At 49.3% G+C, this 26067-nt stretch overlaps 1 protein-coding gene across 2 annotated transcripts in view; it reads right to left on the reverse strand.

The window, feature by feature from the left end:
- Zc3h3 (zinc finger CCCH-type containing 3) overlaps window positions 1-26067 on the reverse strand; it is an 86835-nt gene that overhangs the window by 7196 nt on the left and 53572 nt on the right. Inside the window, exons 5-10 of one of the 2 annotated variants that reach the window (XM_052160891.1) lie at window positions 22836-23020; window positions 17344-17386; window positions 17110-17268; window positions 16951-17020; window positions 14550-14681; window positions 10628-10751 (exon numbers count right to left, since the gene is read on the reverse strand). In XM_052160891.1, the coding sequence (XP_052016851.1) occupies window positions 10653-10751; window positions 14550-14681; window positions 16951-17020; window positions 17110-17268; window positions 17344-17386; window positions 22836-23020 (688 nt within the window). In that variant the 3' untranslated portion in view covers window positions 10628-10652. The remainder of the gene's footprint in view (window positions 1-10627; window positions 10752-14549; window positions 14682-16950; window positions 17021-17109; window positions 17269-17343; window positions 17387-22835; window positions 23021-26067) is intronic. The other variant, XM_052160890.1, reaches the window with a different exon arrangement.

Raw genomic sequence — 26067 nt, forward strand, 5'->3', positions numbered from 1 at the left:
TGTACAGGTGAAATCAACAAGCTCCAGAAAAATTAACAAGGAATAACAACATTTGGATTTTCTTACTGCCATAAAGGAGTTTCAATCAATAGTTAAGAAAGTTCCAACCCAAAGGGGTTTTCATGATAGTTTTCCAAGAATTCACAAGACAATCCTATTTCATGAACAAATCAAATTCACAGAAGTGTAAGAGAAGAGCCGCTCTCTATGCGGCCAGAACAGTCCTGAAAAAAAAGAGCTTGTCCTGAGGAGAACGTCTGCGCCCACACTGGTCACATGCGGAGGTGCATGAGGAGACCTAACCTCCCAGGACTGCGGAAATCAACAAACAAAACCAAACAAACAAAAGGCAGAAAGTTAAAGAAAGACTGGAGGACAGACGGCAAGATGGTCCTGTGGGTAAAGTGGCTGGCGGCCCAAAAGCCTGACGGATTAAGTTTAACTGCGGGAGCCGACATAAAGGCTTGGAATGAGAGCGCTAATCCATGGGGTCATCCACATATACACCATCACAAGAACAAAAACAAATGTCCAGAAAGCAAGTGTGGTCCAGAGGAAAGGCACTACATACACTATGGCCAAGAGTGGCAAGAAGAGGAAAGAAACTGGGAATGTGCCTGGACTAAGGGAACAAAAAAAGCCCTCACTGATTAAAACACCACCGCTTACAAACTGTTCTCATCACCATCACAGATGCCATGTAGCTAGGTTGCAGGAAACAAGATCAACATAAAGGCTGTTTCTCTGGACATGAATGAATAGTAAGAAAATAAAATTTAAAAATACTTTTTTATGGTGGACCTGGAACTGAACCAGGGCTCCATGTACGCTAAGCAGGAATTCTACAGTTGAGTCCTATCCCCAGCCCACTAGATTCTATTTGTAATAGTAACAGTGACACTTTAATGGCTGGAAAGCACACTGTGACAAAGGTCTATGTCCATTCTCACTGCCCTGACCCACAGACAGAACTCCAAGTGTGTCAGGTGTGCAAAGCCCATGTGTGACCCCATCACCCAGCAGGCTGAGGCAGGAGACTCCTGAATTGGAGACGAGCAAGACTCTATAAACAAAAAAAATGGAAATCAACAAGCAAACAGAATCACCCAAGTATCTTTTTAACTTGACAAAGTGGCTCTCAACTTCACATCTAGGATCAGTGGTATCACACCTGCCCAGCATGTGCAGAAGGAATGAACGACTGAATGACTGCGTGAATGAATGAATAGAGGAAAATACTTTTGGAAGAACAAGGGTGAATATAATGAAAACTAGTTAGTGTGGTAGTGTACAACTTTAATCCCAGCATTCGGGAAGCAGAGGCAGGTGGATCTCTCTGAGTTTGAGGCCAACCTGGCCTCCAGAGTGAGTTCCAGGATAGCCACAGTTACAAAGAGAAACTCTGTCTCAAAAAAAAAATCTTTTTTTTTTTTTTTTTGTTCTTCAAAAATATGCCAGAAAAATACAATGAAAAGAAAACTTTACATTCTAGTACGGAAGTCAGCCACACAGGTGAGTCATGCCTGCATCCCCACCCCTCTGAGAGCAAAGGCAAGGGAGTCTGAGGCTAGCCTGGGCCATGTGTAATCAGAGCCTGCCTCAAACAACCCGGCTGCACAGAGCAGGGAAAGGATGTCTAGCAGTAAGGAACAGAAAAGGAGAACACCGCACGCGCAGTGAAGGGAAGGCTCGTGCTAAGATTCACACCCGAGATCCCCAACAGCTATTCTTACAGGCCTGTCTTCAAACACTAGCAAACTCCTTCCAAGCCAGCATGAAGGATAAAAACCCAAAGGAAGACTACACATACTGCGTAAAAATTATCAGAAAGGAAGGCACACAGGGCTCACACAGCAGAACAGTCCTCAGAGAAACACAGCTTCACAGTTCAAGAAAACCCCCAATTCCTCCAGGGACTGGAAGGAAAGGCCAACATCTGTGAGGCTGCGCAGAGAGAAGCTGGCAACACTCCGGCTGTGCGTGTGTCTGGGTAACAGAGCTGGGTTCACATGCTCTGCCCGCCGTCCTCCGAGTGCAGCCTTCCACAATGGCTCCCGGCTGTGTGCTCTTCAGTACCCAGCGTCCCCCATGGAGCGTGTTCCACGGTGAGGGCCACGGCCCATTCCCAACAGCTGCCCACTCTAGACTAGCACAGGTACGGTGGTGGTTTTCCTAGCAGGTGGCTTGCGCTCCTGTAGCTAACGTGAGGGGTGAAAGGATCAAGGTCTGACGGCACGCTGACCCGTGGACAACAATGACTGCTCGCACCCCTAGTTCCTGAAGTCTACATCTACTAACTTTTCCTAGGTCACGCCCTCAGCCATGCCAGCACTGTCTCCACCAGATGGCTTGCTCACAGCCCCATCCTCAGGGCCAGCTCTAGCCTCATTCCTACCATCTAAAATTAGAGCTGTATCTACACCCTGAAGCTCAGACGGACCCTCTGAGCACCCTGCCTATTCTTGCTGTCCTGTCCTAGTCACAACCTATCTCACCCAGCCCCCTTCATCCTGAAGCTGGTGAATAAATGCAGTGGAAGATGGGTGGGAATCTGGAGAAACCCACGTGAAGCTCGGACAGAAGGTGGCAGAGGCTGGCAGCAGCGTGACACATGATGGAGCAGCAGGCCTCTCTACTGGGCTTTTCGCTTGTTTTGTAAGTGTCTCCTAGCTGCTGACCAGTCATGGGTACAAAGGGTATCAGCAGCAAAGGAGCCACACGTGGCCATGGAATCTTTGCACATCTTTGGTAAAGCTATACTGATTGCAAAGTTAAAGTTTATTAGGTAACAGAAGTGGCACTGGTAGTAGGTTTGGGAGAGCAGGGAAGGGCAGCAGCAGCACTGTGGGAAGTGTGCTCCAACCAGGAGTACAGCCTTGAGATGGGGCCCAGATTCAACCAATTCTAGAGAGGGCCAGAGCACCAAAGACCCACAGAGCAGGATCTGAGTTTCAGATCAGGACCAGTGCATGAGGCAGAGGAGACACTGCTTCTTAGGGACTTCCAGGTTCAAGGTCATTAGATATGGACAGCTGATGAGAGTGTTTTCTGGAACTATCTACTTCCAGATGGGGCTGGGCTGAACCTAGGAAATGAATTGATGTTCTAGAGCACAGAGACTGAGGCCTTGGGTTGTGAGGGAGGCACCAGGTTTGAGTGAGCTGGCTATGCCTGGAGCCGGGTCAGAAGGCAGAAGGCAGTTGTGTATTGCTAAGAGAAGAGCAAGGGGTTTAGAAGAAGAGAACCCAACTAGGACCAAGGACACGGCCAAAGGGACATCATAGGGATAACAGTCAAAAACGTTAGGTAGAAGACCAAGATGAGGGGAGGGACTGTTAGGGATGGCCCTGGGTTGAGGGACAGTGAGCAGGGACATTTTGTTTACTTTTGAGGCAGGGTCTCCTGTAGCCCAGGCTGGCCTGGAACTTGCTATTGCTATGTAGCCAAGAATGACCTTGAACTTCTGATCCTCTACCTTTTTAAGTACGAGATTACAGACATGTACTTCCATGTATAGCTTATGTGGTCCTGGAGACCAAACTCAGGGCTTCCTGCATGTAACTCTGCCTACTGAGGCCACATCCGAAGCAGCTTCTGTCTTCAACTAAAGTGGACAGTGGACAGAGAAGACAGGGCAGTCAGCAGTTTTTACCCCATTTGGTGATAATGAGGAAGACTTCCCACCAACAACAGATAAGATGCCCAAGTTCAAGTGGAAAACAATGTATTATCTAGAGAACAAAGAGGAGCCCGAAGAAATGCTATGGCAGCATTGGAATTTGAGGCTGGGAAAGCCCCTGGCTGCTGGAGGGTCAGTGAGTGAGCTGAGGTGTGGGGGCTCGGCTGAGGGGAGCGCTGAGAGCGGTGTGGGTGGTGAGGTGTGCCTGCGATGTTTCAGAGGGAAGCGAGGACGCTATCAGAGCTCTGCATGTGAGACCTGGACTTCAGCATCTGTGGTTCTGGTCAGGTAGAGTTGAGGAACTGGAAGAGACCAGAACCACTAAAGTAAAACCTTTGTTTTGCTGGGACAACTGAAAGCTTCTGGAAAGCGTTTCCTCAGAGTCAGCACGCAGAAGCTGCATTCCAGAAGTAGCCAATGTTGTATGTACCTCATGCTGGGACTCAGCCGTGGCAGGGTACCAGTCACCCGGATGGACAGCAGTGGCTCTGAAAGTACAGGGAGGTGATGCCAGAGCCATGGTTGACCGTCAAGGACAGCAGCAGCCGTGGAACAGTCAGCCGAGCCTAGCTCACACGCTGCACGTTCTGCAGAGCTGAGCCCAGCGCGTGACCCACGCACTTAGGAGAAGCCACCAGACACTGGACACTAAGGCACTCACACTGTGGTTATTTGGTTTCACTTTGTTCATATTGACCATGCCCTGGTTCTTCCTTCTTGGGGTATAGCATTTGACTTGTTTTTGATATTACAGGAATGCACAGTTTTATGACAGAGAGACTTTCGATAATTTGAGAGAACTGGATATTTTAGAGAGAGATTTTGGACCTTGACAGAAACAGGATATTTTCAAGAGACTGAACTTTTAAAGTATTGAAAAACTAAAAGACTATGGGACTTTTAAGTTATACTATGTTTATATTGTGATTTTAATATGAGATCTTGGAGATGAAGAAAAAGAAATTTTTTTTGAATTTTTAAAAATGTTTGTCCTGTGCACTGGTGTTTTGTCTGTATGTATAACTGTGTGAGGGTGCTGGATCCTCTCAACCTGGAGTTACACACCATTGTGAGCTGCCATGTGGTTGCTGGGAATTAGACCTGGGTTCTTTGGAAGAGCAGCCAGTGCTCTTAACCACTGAGCCATCTTTCTAGCCCTGAAATATTACTGTTTAATAGTGTTATGTTGGTATGTCAAGTTGACAAGGGGCTAATTATCTTGGCTAGTTTTATGTCAATTTGACACAAGTTAGAGTCATTTAGGGAGAGAGACTCTCAACTGAGAAAATGCCTCCATAAGATTTGCCTCTAGACTACTAGTCTGTAACATATTCTCTTGATGAGTGATTGATAAGGGAGGGCCCTGCTTACCGAGTGGTGCCACCCCGGGCAGGTGGTTCCAGGTGTAGGCAGCACTCTTTCACGGTGTGTGCTCCTGCTCCTACCGCCCGGCTCCTACTCTGACTCCCCTAGATGATGGCCTACAGGATGTGAGCTAAAATGAAGCCTTCCCTCCCCAGGTGTGCGTGTGCTTCTGGAAGCCTTACTAACAAAGTGCTGAGACATGGGCATGTGTCAGCCTGGAGGGGACAGAGGTTAGAACCCCTGACAAAGGTAAAGCAGCATCAGAAACACGCACCACACTAATAGTGCGTGTGCCAAAAAAGATAGGGGAGTGCAGGCGAGCCAGTGGGAGATTTAGAGCTGAGAAGTACAGTGACTGAAATAAACTCAGCAGTGGACAAAGGGGCACAACTGAAGTGGAAATTAACCTGAACCACAGAAATAACAAAGTCACACCAGGGACCTGGAGTCTGTAAGCCAAGACCTAACTGTCCTGTAGGAGAAGCCACAGAAGGGAACAAACAAACAAACACACAAACAAACAACCCTCAATCCAGGAAGCAGAGTAATCTCCAAACTGGGCAGACTAAGAAATCCTCTCAGAATACAAAATGATCAGACACAAAAGAGAAACAGCATGACCTTCAAGATAAAAAGAGAATAGTGCTAAGCTAGAATCTATTGGTTTGTTTTCTCACCATGTAGCCCTGTTAGTCTTGCAACTTGCTATGTAGACCAGGCTGACCTCAAACTCACAGAGATCAGCCTTGATTTTGCCTCCTGAGTGTTTGGAATTAAACGTGTGTTCTTTTATGCCCAGCTTTCCTGTCCTTTTTTGAGCACAATGTCTAAACTGTGCTTGAAATGAAAGTTAGAGTGTTGACTGTGCTTTTAATTTTTATTTAATTATTTTGTTTCAGGCAGAGTTCTACTACGCAGCTAAGGCTTTCCTCAAGACAAAGGCGAGCCTTCTGTTTCGGCCTCTTGAGTGCTGAGATTTCTCCTTTGACCCTACATGCCAAATATAAATGGTACAGACTCACTAATTTAAAAAACAGATATTGGCAGAATGCATTTTAAAACATGACTCTGTTATCACTGTCTAAAAAAATTTCACTTAAAATATAATGAATAGATAAGTTTAAAATAAAAATATAAAAGCTGGGTACATACTTTCAGTGGTGCACACTTTCAATCCTAGCACTTGGGAAGCAGAGACAAGTGGATTTCTGTGAATTCAAAGCCAGCCTGCTACAAGCCAGCCAGCATTACATAATAAGACTGTTGTCCCAGTGTATATGTATATGTACATGTATGTTTATATGTATATGAGTGTACATACATATTATATATTACATATAATTATATTATATACAATAGATATATGTGGAGAAAATCTCTTATAAGCAACAACTGCCAGTAAAAACGCCGGTGGCAATGAGCTGAGGCAGAAAATAGGAAGTGAGACACTGGCAGGAAGAGAGAGGATTCTTGGAAATAGAGTATAAGAGAGACACAGAGAAATGGACATAAATCACCAAGTAGCTGAACTCAGGACAGAATAAAGAAGAGACTAAAGAGAGATCTGAGACAGCCACAGAAAGGCATGTAAACCAGCATGTGGATGAACTCAGGAAGATGCTGAGGAAGACGCTAAGGAAGAAGTGGGCCGGGACTGAAGAGAGGTAATTAACCAAGTGGTAGACATAGAATAGTTTGAATGGGTTAAATAAGTTATGAGCTAGTCAGAAAATAAGTCAAAGCTAATGACCTACACATTTAATAAATAGTGTCAGAGTCATTGATAGAAACTAAGTGGCCAGGAGGAAAAAGTTAATTTTTTTAACACACACACACACACACACACACACACACACACACACACACACAGATGTATGTATGTGTGTGTGTATGTATGTATGTATGTATGTATGTATGTATGTGTAGAGAAATTGGAGAGATGGATCAGTGACTTGGAGGAGTTCTGTTCTTGGTGCCATGTTAGGCGGCTCACAACTATTACTCTAGCTCCAGATAAACCTGATACCTCTGGCCTTCATGGATACCTGCATTCATGTGCACAGATACTTACAGCATACATGATTAAAAATAAAGTGAAAATGAAAAAAGATGTGAGGGTGGGTGGGTGGATACATGCAGAAGGGATGGTTCAGAGAGGTTAAGACCACTGGCTACACCCACACAGCAGCTTACTACTGTCTCTAACTATAGTTTCAAAGGATTCAATGCCCTCTTCTGGCCTCATGGGGAGTAGCTCATAGGGAGTGGCACTAAGACACTACATGCATGCAAGTGATGCACAGACAGACATACAGGCAAAATACTCAAGATGTATACACTAAAAACAAATAAAGCGCCGGGCAGGGTGGCACACGCCTATAATCCCAGCACTTGGGAGGCAGAGGCAGGCGGATTTCTGAGTTCAAGGCCAGCCTGGTCTACAGGGCGAGCTCCAGGACAGCCAGGGCTACACAGAGAAACCCTGTCTTGAAAAACCATACACACACACACAAAATAAGTAAATAAAATAAAACAAAATAAAATTAGTGTTAGGTGGTGATGGTGCACAACTTTAATCTCAGTACTCAGAAGGCAGATGTCTGTGAGTTTGGGTCTATAGAGCTAGATGTCCTGGAACTGTCCAAAGTGTCCTGGAACTAGCTTTCCAGGACAGACAGAGTTGCACAGAGGAAACCCAGCCCTGGGGGGGAGGGGGGGGAACCAAAACAGAACAAAAAACAAAACAAGCAAACAAACAAATTTTTTATATACACATTCATACACACACACACACACACACACACACACAGAGAGAGAGAGAGAGAGAGAGAGAGAGAGAGAGAGAGAGAGAGAGAGAGAGAGAGAGAGAGAGAAGAGGACTAGCTCACACAGAGTTGAACTGAACGGATAGAATCCAATCTGAAAAGGAGGCTGCAGAGCAAAGAAAGCAGAGCCAGGCTTTATACCATGATAAAAAGTCAATCTATAAAAGGATGAAGCAACTCCAAACACACATGCCCCAGCTGGCTGCGTGCACTTGCCTGTAGCCCCAGCACGGAGAAGCAGGAGTGGAACTGCCACAAGCAGGAGACTCGCCTCCTTTAAATTGTGAGTTCTAGTCTCACAATTGAGACTAGACACCCTGTCTCAATAAGTCTAACCTAATAAGGTAAAACCTAAAATGCATATGCACCAAACAAAAGAGCTTTTTCTTTAAAAAAAAAAAAAAGTATTTTATGTGCATTAGTATGTATGTGTAGGATGTGTATGCCTAGTACCTGCAGAGGTCAAAAAACAGCACAGATCCATTGGAACTGGAGTTACAAATGATCATGAGCCAACATGTGGGTGCTGGGAATCAAACCCAGGGCCTCTGAAGGGGTAGCAAGTGCCCTTATCTGCTGAGCCACGTCTCTAGCCTTAATAGAACAAAGCAAGACTAGCAATAGAAACCATAACTGAGACACCCTGTCTCCAAAATTAAAGTGAAGAGCAACTGAAGAAGACACTTGATGTCAATCTCTGGCCTTTACATACACACGAACGCATGTACACACATGCCAGAACACACATGCACATGCATATGTGCATACACAACAACCACAAGACTGACTGGAAGGAGTGATTAACAGACTGAGGAAAACCTGACACCCAGGGGCTAAGGACGCAGCTAGCTGGCAGAAGGCTTACCCACTGTACCTGATGCCCAAGGCTTTGGTCTCCCATGCCACATAACTCAGGCAGGGTGACACAGACCTGTAATCACAATTCTTTGAATATAAAGCCAAGAAGATCAAATGTTCAAGATCATCCTTAGCTACATATTGAGTTAGAAGTCAAGTTGGGCTCCATAAAACTCTGTTTCAAAAAAAGGAAAGAAAAGAGAAAGCTAGACGAAAACTCAGAAAGGATATAGTACAGAACTTAAAATACCTTCAGGACCAGCAAGATGGTTCAGTGGATGAAGGAGACTGATAGGACAAGCCTGACCAGTTAAGTAATATATACACACATACACACGATATGTATACTCATACATACGCACATATACAATAATAAGAAATTTTTTAAAAAAAATCTTTCAACAGCAAAATCTATTATGCAATCACAGAATGTTTTACCTGACAAAAGAACAAGATATTTCCCCCAGGGCACCACAGCCCCTCCTTTTTCCTTACATGGTGATGTCTGTTAAGGCCTAATGTTCTCACATAACAACAGAAAACTGGCATCTGTGGTCCAACTTGTTTGAAGCACAGGTAGGACAGAATGTAGTCTCATCATTGGGAAACAAATAGGTTCAAAGTTTGAGTTTAGCCTTGGCTACATAGTTATATTTTGTCACAAACAAACAAACAAACAAACAAACCAAAAATCCAGTATAAAATACACAAGGAACATAAATACATAAATGGGCAGTGTGTCTGAGATTACAGGTGAAATGCCAGCTATTTCTAACTCAAGGTCAGCAATAAACCACGGACAGAAACCAGCGGATAAGAAGGGAAGGTGGGTCCAGGGCTTGTACTTTCCCATCCTGTAGAAAAGACCCAAGACAGTTCATTCCCTGAGCTATAAAAACAGGCCCAAAGAGCCAGGCTGTGATGGTGTATGCCTTTAATCCCAGTACTTGGGAGGCAGAAGCAGGCAGGTCTCTGTGAGTTTGAGGCCAGCCTGGTGTACACAAGTGAGTTCCAAGACAGCCAGGATGATGCAGAGAAACTCTGCCTGGAAAAACAAAAACTGAAACCAAACAAACAAACAAATCCAAAGAAACACAAATGGCTGGGGATGCACTGTAACTTAGGGTAGAGCATTTTCCTAGCCTGGGTCTAAGTCCAAGCTGGATAGGGATAAGGGCAGAGAGAAATACTAAAATTACACAGTGTATTCTTTACTCTGAGGGCTCAATTCAAGGCTAGAAAGACAAGAAACATTTCTGCAATCCTGACAACCGAGGAGTACACTTCTAAATCACCGGGGTCAGAAAGCACAGAGACAAGCAGCCCAGCGTGAGAGCACAGCAGGGCAGTGCTGGGGACACAGCTAACCAAACATACCGAGATAAAGGGAAAACCTCCTAGTACTCAAGTACATAGAGGTGGAAAAGGGCAAAATAAATGCCAAGCAAGCAGAAATAAATAACGAAAAGAACAAAAAGTGATGAAATTGTAAAGGGAAGAAAGCACCAACAGAACAATCACTGAGCCGGGGCTGTCGTGTGGAAGGCCAATGGACCAGCGAACTCCAGCCACACCAGGGGGAAAGACAACACTAAGTGTCAGGAATGCATGCTCAGTAGACCCTGGACACCATAAATACAATCAGAAAATACTTCAGTCACATATACATTTGACAACTTAGATGAAACCGGTCAATTTCTAGAAACACTTCCTACTGACACTGACTCTCACAGAGCACTGAGTAAAAGCCCCTCCCCAGGGAAAGCCTGCGACCACAGACTGTAGGCCCCACTGCTGAATTCTACGTCGTTTGACAAAGAATCAGCACTACTTTTTCTCAAACTTTCCTAACTGGCAAGACGGACATATTTCTAAACCTCTCCCATAAGGTCAGCATTACCTGGGAACCACAACATCACACTCCATCAGAAGCCCACGGCCGGCAGCACACTCAGTGACAGAAAAGAGGAAGGCTCCACTGTCGCCACCTTTACTCCACAGTATTGACTTTCCAGACAGAACAACTAGGCAAGGAAAAGAAACAAAAAGCCTTTTGATTGAATGGGAGCAGTAACATTTTGTCTGCCTTCAGATGACAGGTCTTATGTTTAAAAGATCCTAAGGAACCTGCAAAAGATTGTTAGTGCTAACAAACGAATTCACAGCATGCGGTGGGGAAGATGTCCTGTTTATGGAAATATGAAGTCGTCTAGTCACCATGGAACACAGTTTGGCAGGTCTACAAAAAGACAAATATAGGACTGACACATGATCCAGCAAGGAAGTAAAAGCAGACATTGATGCCAGTGTCCATTACAGAATCATTCACACCAGCCAAAAGGTGGCAGTAACCCATGTCTATTTACAGATGTGCAGGGATGAACAGAATGCCTGCACACATGTGATGGAATACTATTTGGTCATAAAAAGGAATGAAGTTCTTATATATGTAACAATATGAATCCTGAAAACACTATACTGAGAGAAAGAATACATGCCAGACACAGAGGAACAATTACTGCCTGGTTTTATCATGGGAACGCCCAGATGAGGCTGCTGGAAGCTGGGGACAGGGAGGAAAAGGCAGTTGCACTTACTGCATTTACAGCATTTTCAGTTTGAAGTGCTGGAAAAGGTTTGAAACTATTTCATAGAGGTGCTGAATGCAGAATACTGTGAATACTTACTTACTCTTGAGATGAATCTTGCTGTGTGGCCCTGGCTGGCCTAGAACTCAGTATGTATATCAGAATGGGCATAAACATGTATTGATCTTCCCACCTCTGTATCCCAAGTGCTGATTCACTATTGTAAATCTAATTCATCAGTGACAGGGCTGTTGCCTTAGAAATGGCTACGTTAACAAGCCTTGCTATAAGTGTTACTGAGCAAATTTGCCTGGGGTTTTAGGGCTCACACTCAGGGCCTTCCCTTGCTAATGCAGGCTCTCTACCACGGAGTTAAATCCTAGCTCTGTATTACACTAGTCTGCTTCATTTCATGCCATAATTAAAAAACAAAGCACAACAAATGGTGAATGAGGAGGGCTTATGTCTATGGCGGGGTGCTTGTCTAGTGTGCATGAAGCCCCAGGCTCAGTCCTGAGCATTAATAAGAAACAAAAATAATATTCCAAAAGCCATGACACTGAAAACAAGAGGGTGCACTGTGTAAATTACATGTCAGGGAAGCTGCCCTCATCTCTACAGGAGGAAATAGCCCTAGTGGTCATGGCCTATGCAGGGGCATGGCTGCAAGTGATAGAGCAAGCTGCACAGGCCTGACCCCTTACTCACCAACACCTCACCACAGCCTGTGGAGATGGCAGTACCAAACATGGGCACTCACCATGATCATGGATGAAGATAAGTCCTTTGACAGACTCAACACACAAATTACGGGGAAATGGAAGGGCTGCCCATAAAGTAAGGATCTGAAGAGATTGAAGGGCAGAGATAACATGTGGCGATGGGCAGGGAAACCAAAGATGCGGTGGGAGAACTCAGTGCTTCAGTACCATGAGGGTTAGGGGGTAGATTAGTGCAGAGTCTAACCTAACTCTTCTGTCCAGGGTCCTGGACAGGCCTGAGCACATGCCAGGGACAATAGAGCAGGAAGCGGACTGGAGAGAGGGGAGCTATGTGGTAGGTTCAGCAGAGAGATGGAAGAAGCTAGGACACATGCACACACATTCTCTCTACACACATGCACATACAAATGAAAGGATGGTGCCCAAAGGCACACACATACCCCAAATGCACTTGTATACATTATACCAAAAAAAAAAAAAAAAAAAAAAAAAGGATTGGCAGCTCTGTGCCCTGGGGCATGTGCACACAGAATACTCAAGATCCAAGGAGATATGTGGTAGGGCAAAGCTGGCATCACATCCATCAAGTGATCAAAGTGTGCCCTAGGTCACAATCAGGAGCAGGACACAGTGCAACCCTGACCATGACAGTGAGAGGCAGACTACAGAACAGTCAGCAGCCTGCAGCTACAATCTGTCTGCAAGGCCAGGAGGGACGGCTGCCAGCTGGCACAGGTTACCCTCTGAGTGGTAAGACCTGGAACAGCCCTGTGCCCCCCAGAAAGGGAAGGAGCAGAGACTTACTCCCAGCCTAAATTATTCAAAAGGAAAGGGAACGTGCCTCTTTAACAAGCCCTGGCTTTATGAAGCAAGGTTAACAGTTTCACTTGATTCAGTGGAATATTATAAACTCTCCAGGGCCCATTTGAGGACTTCTACTTCAGGCGCAAGGTGACGACTCAGCACTTTTTATATTATTTAGAGAATAAAATTAACCCTCACAGGCCCAGACTGCTGCCTCCCCTCCCGCTGGATCTGGCCTGCTCAGCGCTTTCCCCCATATATAATTACAAGCTGCTATCCATCATGCAGCGGGGACGCAGCGCTGACACGCCGAAAGGGACGCAGTAAGCACTTCCACTAATAGAAGCAGGACTTAAATATCGCTCTGATATCTTCATTTAAATTGGAATATTTTACAATAATCAGCTGCAGCCTCTATGGGGTCTTGCCCCTCACCTGGGCCAGCACCTAAAAGTAACCCTGCCAGGACCTGCCAGTCCGCACCTCCCCGGAAGGACTTCCTTGCCAGGGATCAGTGCCCTTCACAGTGACCTGACAGGGCCTGTCATGCTTACGCTATCAGTAGCAATACAGAAGCATCAGTGGGCTCAAGGAAGTCATCTGGAAGGGAGTCTCGAGCCACTTTGTTGGGGGGCAGGATAAAAGACAGAAAGCACCAAAGAGCTCAAGCAACTAACTTTAGAGGGCTATGCCTAGGTATGAGACAGGGTACATAAGCTGTGTTTTTGGTGCCTCCTGTGATGTGAAGCTCCTAACAGAGGGCTATCCCATGCCACAGGGTTTGTGGGATAGGGGCTGGCCTTGTGCTTACATACCCTACACTGGCTGTTAGCCTTGATTTCACTCTCACTGGCAAAGTGAGGTTGGGGACAGGGAAGACAGCAAAGGCATTTTCCATAGGCCCCCAAGTGGTGTGTCATGGCTCTACTCTAGCACACTAGGGACTAAAGGACACTCTCCAAGAGGGTTCAGCCTCGCTCAGGCCCACCGCAGGCATAGAGCCCCAGTACGAGTAGCTCAGGTCTGAGAGGCTTAAAGAGGAGGCTCTTCTGTAGATGTGCAGTTGATAAGATCAAGCTGGCTCAGCCACAGAGAGTTTCCTGTAAGAGCAGGAAGGCAGGACTGAGCTGCCCGGGCAGTCAAGTAAGTGGTCTTGAACATCTAGGAGAAGGCAGCAAGCAGTTACCCAGGGATAGGGTGGCAGCCCCTCCTGACCACTTGCCACCCCTTAACTCCATACTGGGTACCTCCAATGGGCAATGGAATCAAGCCCTAGTCTCTTTGATAGAGAATAGCTGCCCTCTATTAAAGGTGAGAAGGAAGTGAGAGATGTATACACACATACGCAAACACACACACACACACACCCTTCCAGCATCAGGTAGCCACTTCAGTCCTATAGAGCCTCCAACCTTTGACATCTGTTTCAGTGACTCCTGGTCTTAACCCTCAGCAGTCTCCTTGAGTTTTGCTGTCTCAGCCACTACATCTCTCTCATCTTCTGAGTAGGCTCTACTCTATACCCATTGCCCCTGCAAGAGGACCTGGGATGCTATGGCACTGAAGGACTCTGGGCAAGTTACTGTACCTCTCAGTCATTTATGAGATGGATGGAATTATAGATCACCTCAAAGCTAAGCAAGACTACAGAAACCAATGCAGATGGTGCTGTTTAACTATCTGTCCCATGCCCAACTGTAGTCCTCACCTTTGCACCCAGTGGGCAATAGCCTTTGAGGAAGTCACTGCAGACCTCGGCCTTGCGGGACACGTACACGTGGCTGTAGGGGCAGTTGCTGTTGCTGCAGATCCCCTTCAGAAAGTAGGAGCACACAGGCATCTGTGATGGGAGGGAGGGAGAAGTGAGGACCTGAAGGTCTATACCTTTGTACCATACTCACATTACAAGTAAAAATATCACAACTTGCAGGCCCCTGAGAGGGTCCCACACCTGGACAACAGCCACCCAGATTCTGCTGGAGACTATCACCCTGGCTCTCCTGTGGGAGAAACAAACACAGAGCTGGGTGTAATGGCACACACCCAACACTTGTGAAGCAGAGACAGGTGAATTTCTGAGTTCCAGACCAGCCTGGTCTACACAGCAAGCTCCAGGCTAGCCAGAGCTGCATAGTGAGATTCCAGAGTGTGGGGGATGGGGTGGGAGTGACAAAACCCCAAAAAACCCCACAAGAAATGAACACACATGCCAGCGGCTAGCACCAGGGCGCCCCCTTCCCATAGTAGACCCCCCTTCCCTCCTCTGCTCTAACTTTACCCCAATGAAGATAGTCTGTAGCAGTGGCTTGGTCCTGGGTGCGCTGTTCTCTACATGTGAGCACAGCAAACAGGGCTCCTAGCCACCAACACGCGGGAGCTCTGGGACATGAGCCTACTATGTATGCAGGGCATACTTGGAGCTGTGCATCTAGTTTATCAGGCTAAGTACTGGCCACAAGGTAGCACAAGGCCTAGCATATCAGTAGGTTGGGTCCTGGAGCAGGCAGTCTGGACGCACCCTAGCAGCTGTGGGTAGACAGGCCTGGGCAAGCAACTCAGCCCAGGAGCTAGACATACCCCCCTGTTCCTCTCAGCAGAGAGCTCCAGCAGCCCTGGGGACTGGTGGCTACAGTTGCATGTGGCCTAGAGGAGGAAGAAGGGCAGCCCAACCCCAAGGTGGTCCTATAACACAGGACCTGGATTGAGACCACCAGGAAGAGGCTACTTCTGAATTTTCCAGGCAACTTTGTTAGTTCCCTCCCTGTGTGATAGCCACCAGTCCTTCTTGGACTGTTAGAAGACTAGGCATTGTCACTGTCCCGGGCCAGCATGTCCTCCTCAGCTGCATTTATACCACACAATGCACACCTGAGCCTTCTGACAGATATTCCACCCTTAGACCAGCAGTGGGTCTGAGGAGTACTTCCCTGTCCCAAGGAGCCCATGGACTTTAAAGAGTCACTTTTCTGGGACAAGGTGGGAGAGGGAAAGGTAGGAACCTATCTGGGAAGAGGCTGGGACAGCAGCCCTGGAGTAGAGAGAGGAGGGGAAATCGAAGAAACAAAGGGTGATTTACTGAGCAAGAGTTTATTTTTAATTGTCTTTTAACTGCAGCCACAGAGGGGAGAGGGGCTGGGGGCCCCGTTTGGGCTGGTGCTGGAGAAGCTATAGACAATTCCCTTAATGTGGTTTTTGATATAGAGCCCAAATTAGCTCTAATAAAAAGGGATAATAAAGCCAACTCTTGCACCAAACAGAGCTCCTCCTGGCTGTCAGAGCGGGGCCGTTACCAAGAGGAAACTGCGTTCTCATTTCAATTAACCTTGTTTGCACCCCGCCACGTCCACACAAATAACAATAACATTAATTCAGGGCGCTGGTGCGGCCCACACATTAGACAGCTTGGAGTGCGCACGGGCTTCGGAGCTGGCGCTTAATGAACCTGAAACTCGACGTGAATTTCCAAATTGCTCACGACAGAGTTTCGAAGCTCGATTAGGGAGAAAAATGCTGATTCTCTCCAAGCTTCTCAAGGGGAAAAGCTGTCGGAGCAGCAGCAGACCTCACCCACCCGCCTCCTCTGCACTGTGCGGCCCTGGCCCCAGGCGCTCCCTCACGCTCAGAGGTCAGTAGGTATAAGTAAGGTCCAGTGGTCTGGCTAGCACTGGGCCCTGACTGCATGCTCTCAGGCTTTCCAGGCTGGGCACACCTGCACATGGCAGTCATGGCTATGCCACCGTGGCTCTTCTGACCATCACGCCATCCATGACAGGAGGTAGTTGAGACCTTGGCCCCATACTCTAAGAGCATCTACTAGGCTTCCCTCCCCTGTGCCTATAGTGGAGGTAGGAAGTGGTTTGGTACCAATGCAGGACCCAAGGTGATGGTGACAGGAGAAAGCAGACTTTTGATTTTGGTAATGTTGGGACCCCAGGCCTGGTGCTGCTTCCAGCTGAAAGAAAAGGCAATACCACAGCCAGGACGTGGGAGTGAGGAGGCTGGAGGAGCACATGTGGTGGGAGCTGCTAACTAAGACCAAGGAGGACAGTGCAAGCGCCCGGAGGCTGGGGTGTGTGCAAGAGAGGGCCTGCTGACCACACAACACTCACCTTTTCCTTCGACACATGGTGAGAGAAAGGACAGGACCCATCCGTCTTCTTGCACGTGCCTCGGACAAATCTGCAGCATGGGATAGGAAGGTGTGGGGAGGGCTGGGAGCAGGTTCTGCCACAAACCCCCCAAGTTATCAGGAAAGCTGGACAGGGCACCTGGTGCACACGGCCACCTTCTCGGGGTCATGGATGTAGGGGCAGCATTCACCACGGTTACACCTGCCAAAGCGGTTGTAATACATGCAGTACTCTCTCTTCTTCTCTTTCTTCTGCTTCGCCTGCCGGATGATAGCCAGGCTCCGCTGGATGGCCCGGCTACACACAGGGAGAGATTTGTGAGCCCCTAAGTGAGCAGGGAAGCCCTTACCTTCCCAGCCTCAAGGGACGCACCTGGCCAAGGAACGACTGCAGGTGGTGGCAGGGTCCAGGCGTCCTATAGGGAAAAGGAACAGGCCACATCAGGCCACAGCCCAGCTGTAACCCTTCCCTACCCTTCCCTGGCAGGGGCACACCTTCAAAGGCCCTTGAGCCCCTGGCACACAGCTTAGGCAGAGTTGCTTCCTCCAGGAGCCCTTCCCTGGGGGTCAAAGCATCAAGAGTGGGAAAGTGCTGGGCCCTGTGTATGGGTCATGTCACAGGTGGGCAGCCTTGGATGCCAAGGACAAGGACAGCCCTGATTTCTTCAACCAGCTGGGATCCCTAAGATCAACTTGTTGCTTAGTGGTTCCCTACTAAGCTCCCAGCTTCCTGCTCCCCTCAGTGTCCAGATGGCTCATGGCGCAAGTCCTTGGGCTGAGGTAATGAATGGCCCATGGACATGTTTCTAGGCTCTGTCCTTGGCCTGGCTACCAAGGAGACCATTGTACAAATGACAAGGGGCGATGGCACCTCACTTTGTCAAGCCTGGGAAAGAAACAGAAAGGGTTGCTTATACCAGAGTAGAATAGATGGACCAGTAGATACAGGAGAAAAATTGGTTTTAAAGAATTGTTAAAAAAACAAAAAGAAGAAGGGAGGAGTGGAAGGGGGAGGAGAAAAAGAAGGAAAAGAGAGGGAGGAAGGAAGAGGAAAAAGAAGAGGAAGGAAAATGGAGAAGAGAAGAGGGGGAGGAAGGAAGAGGAGAGGAAGGAGGAGAAAGGGGAAGAAACAGGAAATGCTAAAGGAAGATGGGCGGAAGGAGAGGGAAGAAGTGGGGAAGGATGAAGAGGAAGAGACAGAAAAGAAGAGGGAGGAGGGAGAGGGAAGCATAGGGAAGAAGGAGAAGGGAAGGAGAGGGGGAAGGGGACAGAAGAAGCGAGAAGAGGAGGAAGAGGACAATGAGGAGAGACGGGGATGCGGGAAGGAGAGAAGAGGAGGAGGAGGAATGCGGCACTGTGGCTGCAGACAAGGGTGTCTGTCTGCGGTGGCCATGTGGCATAAGACAGTAGGATGGGAATGGTGATCTCTGAGAACATCAAGGTATCCATGGGGTGGGGAGGTGGGGGGGGGGGGAGTGCCCAGGCTCAGCACACAGCTTTGCCTGCCTTTTAAAGACACAGGCCAACTCCAGGATCACAGGGCAGGCAGGGGAGGACCTCCTCAGGATGGCTTCCCTGGTTCCTCAAATACGCACATGACCCTTCCCAGAACAGATCCAATTTCCTACAGAGCAGCTGCTGAAATGAATACAGCACTAAGAGGCACAAGTGACATCATTCAGAAATTCTGAGGACTGAGGTGATGACAAAGCCATCTAGGTTTTAAAAGGGGATGTTCTAAAGCGCCTGAACCCACATAACCAGGCCCTAATCCTCCATGGGAACACTTGTGATCGGCTCCAGAGCACTCTTCAGTCTACCCAGCCCACTGCAGCCCTTCATGTCTCGCTGGTTGAAAACCCAGACCCTCTCCCCTGGAAACCCTGTAAGCCACACGGCCCTGAAAGATCCTCGCTGGTTTACCATCCTCCCTAGGCAGGGGTGGGGCGTCTGCTGAACCCTGACACCTTAGGAACTTTGGGCCTAAGACAAGCCGGGGCCTGCAAGGGAACCCAGCCTGCTGCGAGGGCGTACCTGAGGCGCCTGCGCTAAACGAGCTGAGGCTGGATACTGCCTGCATGGGATTCTGGGGGACTCTGTGGCCAGAGGTTGTCCTATACTTAATCCCGATGCCCTTGAGTTTGAAAAGGGCATCCATGGGGTCCCAGGGGGAAGCAGAGGCCCTGCTGAGTGACTGCCAGCTCAGACAGTTGGGGCCCGGATGTGGACCAAGGAAGATACGGGAGCTGAGGGCATAGGGAAGACTGCAGGGTCTAAGGAGGAAGCAACAAGGCCAAAGGGGCATGATAAGACTTCCTGGGCATGCAGAGGCAAAGAATTTAAGGTGGCCTCTAGTTCCAGTGAAGGACACCTGTCCTTAGGGTGACAGTGGAGTACTGTCCAGGTGGCACAGACGCACACTCACACCTGCCAGTCTTTGTAACCAGTGACGTGCAATGTGATAGTCTGTCAATGAGCACTGGTTCCCGGGCTGTCGCCCAGGCTGCTGGTGGCACTGGCACCATCTGCTCCCAGACAGGAACACGCGGGCGTCACGTGCCACCTGTCAGGACCTGGTAGGGAGCAGCTTTCTCTCTTTCCACTTTCTGCTTTTAAAAACACATCAGCGTGGGGTTCACGGTGGGAGTTTTGACAAGGATAGGAAGCACCTTTCCAAATGCTTTGCAGTGTTAAAAATGCACATAAAGTAGCTGGCTTGAAAAGAAGCAGCAGAGGTGCAAAAGCATAGCCCTGACCTGGGAGCACAAGGTGGTGGTGGTGGTGGTGGTGGTGGTGCTGCTGCTGCTGCTGCTGCTGCTGCTGCTGCTGCTGCTACACGCTCTGGAGCCCTTCACTTCCTGGAGCTTCCCAAAATAAATCCTGGCTCCCTCTAGCTCTACCCTTGCTAGTGTCCTGTCTGGTCCCGGGTCCTCAAAGGGAGCTCATCTTTCTGAGAGGTCAAAGCCTCCTCAGCTCGTGGCTGCAACTCTGGCAGATCCCCTCAGGCAAACAAGGAACCAAGCACAGGTATTTGCCTGAGGCCCACTGCAGAGCTGCTCCCAGGAGGTTAGACAAGGGCCTCCTAAGGCCCAGATCTACTCTGCTGAGAGCCTGCCAGGTCCAGGCAGGGCACATTCAACAAAAGCACCTGGAGCTGCAATCTTGGAAAGAAAACCAAAATGGCAGAGGAACTGTCAGTAGAACCAGCATGTGAGCAGGTTCTCCATGACCCGGCAGTTCTGCAGCCCTGGAGTGCAGCTGACAAGGCTTCCCTGTATGCCCTCTATGCCATTCCTATCATCCAGGGAGGGGAAGGCAGGCCTCAAAATTAGCTACAGGGGGCTAGGTGTGGTGACATGTGCTTTTAATGTCAGGACTCGGGAGGCAGAGACAGATGGATCTCTAAGTCTGAGGCCCGAGTTCCAGGGCCTCCAGACCTACATAACAGAAGGACCCTGCCTCAAAAAACAAACAAAAGAAAAAAATGTGCTGATACCTCACTTGCCCAGAAACATGTAGGTAGCTAGTCAGCAGCAAAAAATACATATCACACCTGCCTCTCTTTGGCCTGAGGGCCCTGGAGTGCCTCAAGAAGCCAGGGCTAGCTTGAGACTGTCTCTCACTGAAAGGACTGTCAGGTTCTTTGTGCCCTTAGCAAGTCCAGCCAACCAAGGACACAGGTCCCAGGCCAAATTACAGGGCAAGGGTGCAGGAACTGAGCCATCTGAATAGCAGGAAACCCTGGGAAGGTGGGCTGAACTTCAGAAAGCCAAGAAAGCCATGGCTATGCTGACTCTGTCCTTGAGGGCCTGGAGGGGGGCCAGGAGAGGAGTCAATGCCCCATCCCTCCTGTGAAGGGTTGTACTTTCTTGTTGAAGTCAAAGGTTTGCTGACACTAGGGAAGGAAATTTATTTCTTTAATTATGACTACTGTAAGTGGGCCAGTCAGCAGTAGTGCACAGTTGGGAGCAATATACCTTCTTCACTGTGGGGGGGTCATGGGGAGTTTGTCTGGGCATCAGGTGCTATCCAGCCCACGGATCATCTCTCCTGGCTCAGAAGGAAGGGTGTGGTTTTACCAGGCTGTGTCTCTCATCCCATCAGAGAAAAGTCAAGCCCTAGAAGGGTCCCAGGGTGGCTGCCAAAGCTTAGTTGGTAAGTCAGCGACAGTAATAGTCCTGACTGCAGCAGTTTGGCAAGAGCAGAGACAGGAAGAGAGGCAGCGGTAGAGAGGTCCACCGGGACTCCCAGCCGGCTCTCTGGTTAAATGGAGGCTGCTAGGGTACTGGGGAATAAGGCTCCAAGAGCTTGTGGGAACACAGATTCCTTCGTAGTTGGGTCTATAGCAGAGAAAGGGAACAAAAAAGGACAGGCCCAGAGGAACTGTTCACAGCACAATGATATGGATGCTCTGAGGGCAGAGTCCAGAGAACTCAGCATTTGGCCCCTAGGTTACAGAAGCAGACAGCTTCCCAGTGAGAAATAAGAGGGAAGCAGGCCAGCCCTCTTTGTAGCTTAGAACCTACCATCTCCCAGCGAAGAACACTTGCCTATGACAGGCCAAACCTAACCCTGCCACCTGCCCTGCCTGAATTTACATCTCTTATCGCCACCTTCCCTAGGTATGAGGTATACAAGAAGCTCAGGTGGCTGGTATGGGCCCTAGGCCCATCCAGCCTGACACAGTGTAAATCAAGACACAGCACAAGCATCTGAGGACAGGACCACGTGGCAGTTACTGTATAGGGATGGTAGTCAGTACAGGAAGACGAGAGGGCTTATTTCCCAGTTCAAGGTTCAGTCCTAACACAAGCCTTTGTGCTTAGGAAGCCTGGAGCATGAGGCAGAGCAAAGTCACAGGCACAGGGAGACCACAGTGGGTACTAGTGGGGAGATGGGGACCCAAGGGCATGGAAGAGTCAGGGCAGGAGCCTCGGCTACTACCACAGTTCGCAGTCAGTCTGTCAGGCTCTCCCACTCCCAAAAGAATAAATCACAGGAGCCATGGTCCCTGTCCATTTTCCCTAGATAACAGCACCTGGAAATGCCTCTCCTGAAGAGCAGCCCTCAAGCACAGCCTGGCGGGACACAGAGAAGATGGCTGTCCCAAGTGGGATGTGTCTCCGCCCTGAGCACTCCCATCTCCAGGCTGAGCCCTTCTCCTTTCAGCCCCTCTGGTGAGTGAATAAGGCGGCTGGGCACAGCTGAGCCTCTGCAATTCCACAGCAATCCACAATCTTGCCGTATTTTTTGATGGGCAAAGAAGAGGGTAAAATTGGACTGAAACCAAAATACTTTTCTAGTTAATTTGTACAATAAGCACATCCAAAGCCTTTCCTTCTCCTCAGCCTGTCCCAGGCTACAGGGGGTTTGCAGCAGCACTGGTGGTGCCTGCCTCCGGATACAGTTGGTGAGGCATCACCAATGTGATTAGGGTGCCATGGCCTCAGGTGTCCGCTCACCCGGGCATGTTTACCATACCTGGTTTATCCTTTGTCCAAAAGCAAAACACAGGCGCTCCTGCATCGTCTCCCACAGAAAATCTGGGGCTGCTCAGCCAAGCAAGAGGCAAGCGCCATTCAGACTCCCAGGAGACACTAGGGTTGCAGGGCCTCCCAACGCTGCCCCCACCTGGCTGCCCCTTCAGTTTTATAAGGGATAGCTCCTAGAGCCCTATGTCTATCCAGTTCTCTGGGTGTATCTATTCTTTAGCTTAGAAGTTCCAGGACCCAAACCTTGTCCCCCTTAGGTGGCTATGCCCACAGCTGAGAGCTTCAGGGTAGAACCAAGGTCCAGAGAAAGTGAGACACTAACATTCGGTGCCTACCCTCCCCCACATACTCTTCACCATCCCAGCTCGCTCACCTGTGCGGAGGAGGGTCCTGTTGCCATCACTGGGCCTGCTGGAAGTTTTGGAGAGCTTGTTGGCAGACACCTTGTACAGAACCCCTCCAATGCAGCGGTAGCCTTTGTTGCGCCATCGAGGGGAACCAGGTGGGGCTTTCCCTCCCCCAGTGATTGCTGGACGAAGGCGGTTCAGCACCAGGGACCTACAGAGACAACAAACTGTCTATCAGACATGGTTCAGAATAAGCTCTAGATCTGGTGGCCAGGGCTAAAGCCAGCCTGAAGCACTTGCTGTATGGATGTATTGTAGTTGGAGTGGCTGGGAGTCTTTGGTCCTGCTGTTGCCAAGAGACCTCTGCCCCCTTCCCTCTCATAGAGACAGTTCCATAGAGGTACCCAAGGAGTCCCATGTCACAGTATTATACAAGCTGGCTAGGAAATCATGAGCTCCCAAAGGGTCAGAGAGGAATGGAGTCTTCCGACACACACCTGTCCTTGGAGACTGTCTCCTAGCCTGGCCACTAGTTGAGTATCCCTGTGCTGGGATGTCCCCTGGGCACAAGAGAAGGCAGCTATCTGGGCACCTATGTTTTGAAAAGTTGTGCAGGGCCCTAGTCCCTTGGCACCAGTATACGACACCCACTTGGGCTCCTGCCAAGGTTGGTGTAAACTCTGCCCTAGGACAAGAGATGTCATGGGATCAACAGGGACTACTGTTCATTATGCCCTTCTCTTTAACCACTGTTCCGAGAACTCTGTGCTGAAAATGTATGAGAGCAGTCCTACAACCCTAGCAGGACCACTATATAGGATAAAAACTGCTGTCCAAGCCAGGCAGTGGTGGTGAACACCTTTTAATCCCAGTACTAACTGAGAGGCAGAGGCATGTAGATCTCTAAGTTCAAGGTCAGCCTGGTCTACAGAGTGAGTTCCAGGGTAGCCAGGGCTACACAGAGAACCTCCCCCACCTCCCACCCCCATCTCAAACAAACAAAAGAGGTGGGGGGGTGAAGGGGAGGAGAAGGGAAGGGAAGGGAAGGGAAGGGGAGGGGAGGGGAAGGGGAGGGGGAAGAGGAAGGGGGAAGGGGTGGGGAGGGGATGAAAGGGAGGGGGAGGGGAGGGGGGGGAGGGAAGGGAAGGGGAGGAGAGGGAAAGGGAAGGGAGGGAGGGGGGAGGGGAGGGGAGGGGAAGGAAAGGGAAGGGGAGGGAGGGGAGGGGAGGGGAAGGAAAAGGAAGGGGAGGAAGGGAGGGGGAGGGGAAGGGAGGGGAGGGGAAGGGAAGGGGAAGGAGGGAGGGGAGGGGAAGGAAAGGGTAGGGGAGGGAGGGAGGGGAGGGGAGGGAAAGGAGCAGAGGGGAGGGAAGGGGAAGAAAGGGAAGGGATTGCTGTTCAAGAGTTTGAGGCAGCTGTGGGATTGGTGGCTTGGAGAACAGATCGGAGTTAGATCAGTCTTGAACTTCAGAGGCCACCCTATTGCTTTTTCCAAGCTTTCAGGTCTACCTGACACCCTAGGACCCCTGGAGGCTCAAGCTCTAAACAATCTAAGGAAGGGCCTTGATGTTGCTATCACTTGGGAGAGAAGGCCTCTGTCCTCCACCAATGTGACAGGCCCTTCTTAACTGAGATTGGAGCAGACTGTCCCCAGGGAGGGAGGGAACTGCTGTGTCCTTTTTATGCAAATCAGACACTACTTATCACATGATCACAACCTGCAAACACTGCCTTCTAGTGGCAGGTGTGAGCAACAGGCACCAGCTACATATCAGCAGAGCACACAGCCTTTCCCAGTCCCCAGAGAACAGCTAAAACTGAAGGTAAGGCCAGCATATCCTGCCCGGTACAAGGCTGTAACCCATCTCTTCCAGATCTCACAGGGTACCCCCACTGGCTCACATGGCCCTGTGGCCTGTTCATGCCCCGCTCCTGAGAGAATGTCTGAGATCCCACAGCTGTAAGAGACCTTCTCCAGCAAACTAGGGTCAGGGAGGTATCCCCAGAGCTGAGCTGTGGAGTAACAGCCAGAGGGGGCTTGCTTGCTTGCCTTGCGAAGACACCTGCGGCACTGCCCACCATGGCCTGACCTGCCACCCACAGGGTGAGCCACAGGAAGGAATCACTGCGTGAAGGGTAGCCATGTGCTTGGGCCCAGCTCCTCTCTAACACTCAGCACAGACCCCCCTCTTTGAACATTAGTCTCTCCTCACAGCCAGTGGCCTCGGAGGGCTCATTAGTGAGATAATGTGAGCAAAGCGAGGCAGACGTCAGGGGACCAAAGCTGCGGTGTAAGTACAAACACGGTGGTAGGAAGGCCACAGAAGGCACTTAACCCAGTTTCTCTTAATTAAAATTCAAGTTCACAAACACCAATCTTGGAAGGAAAGAGGCCTCCAAGAAGCCAAGCTACGGTGATCGGTCTGCCCGGCCTTTCCCTGCCCCACCTATCACACACTTCACCAGTCATATCGTGGGTGCCATCCGGGTTAGCTAGGGGCACCCTAAGAGACTGGGACCTCCAGGAGCTTGTCTATCAGACTTTGTACCCTGGCTTTCACTGAGTATGAGGAAGGCCCAACCAAGAACGGTCTTCTCCTGGACCAGCCCCTTACCTGTCAGCCTTAGAAGCTTGGTAGGATATCCTGGCCTTTCATCAGATCTGTGTCCATTCACAAACGGATGTTCAACTCAATCTTAAGCCCTCAGTTAAAATAAACTGACACTAGAGCAGTAGCTGATGGAGTTTGGTCAACCTGAGGCTGTCTTCTCACTATTCATAGGGAAGGTAGCCCTGTACCCACCATCCTGGGGCTAGAGTAGCATTCTGAGGTAGAGGAGACTGGAGATTGGAGAGGACCATTCTGAAGCCATGGCTTCTCACCTAGTTTCTGGCCACCCTATAACTGGAGCTAGAAGCCAGCTCTGGTCCTTACCAGAAAGACTGATAAGCCCCTGACTGGAGTCTATGTAGGCACTCTTCTCATAATACCTCTCCCAAGCACTCCATCTCTATAACCATCTATATAATATGAGCACACACACAGCCACCAGAAATATGAGGGTTAGAAGACAAGCACACCCACGCTCAACTACAGGCTTGGCGGGGCCCTGTGAGAACACACCTGATGTTCTCCCTCTAGTGGCTTCTTAGAGGGCTGTGCTAATGCACAGTAAGCCCTGAATGGGATTCCCATCTAGTCCTCCCTAGATATAGCCACAGAAAAGGAGCCACAGGCTAAAACAGTGTGAGGCAGCCAG

Source organism: Apodemus sylvaticus, chromosome 17 (assembly GCF_947179515.1).
Source record: "Apodemus sylvaticus chromosome 17, mApoSyl1.1, whole genome shotgun sequence".
Classification (NCBI taxonomy): domain Eukaryota; kingdom Metazoa; phylum Chordata; class Mammalia; order Rodentia; family Muridae; genus Apodemus; species Apodemus sylvaticus.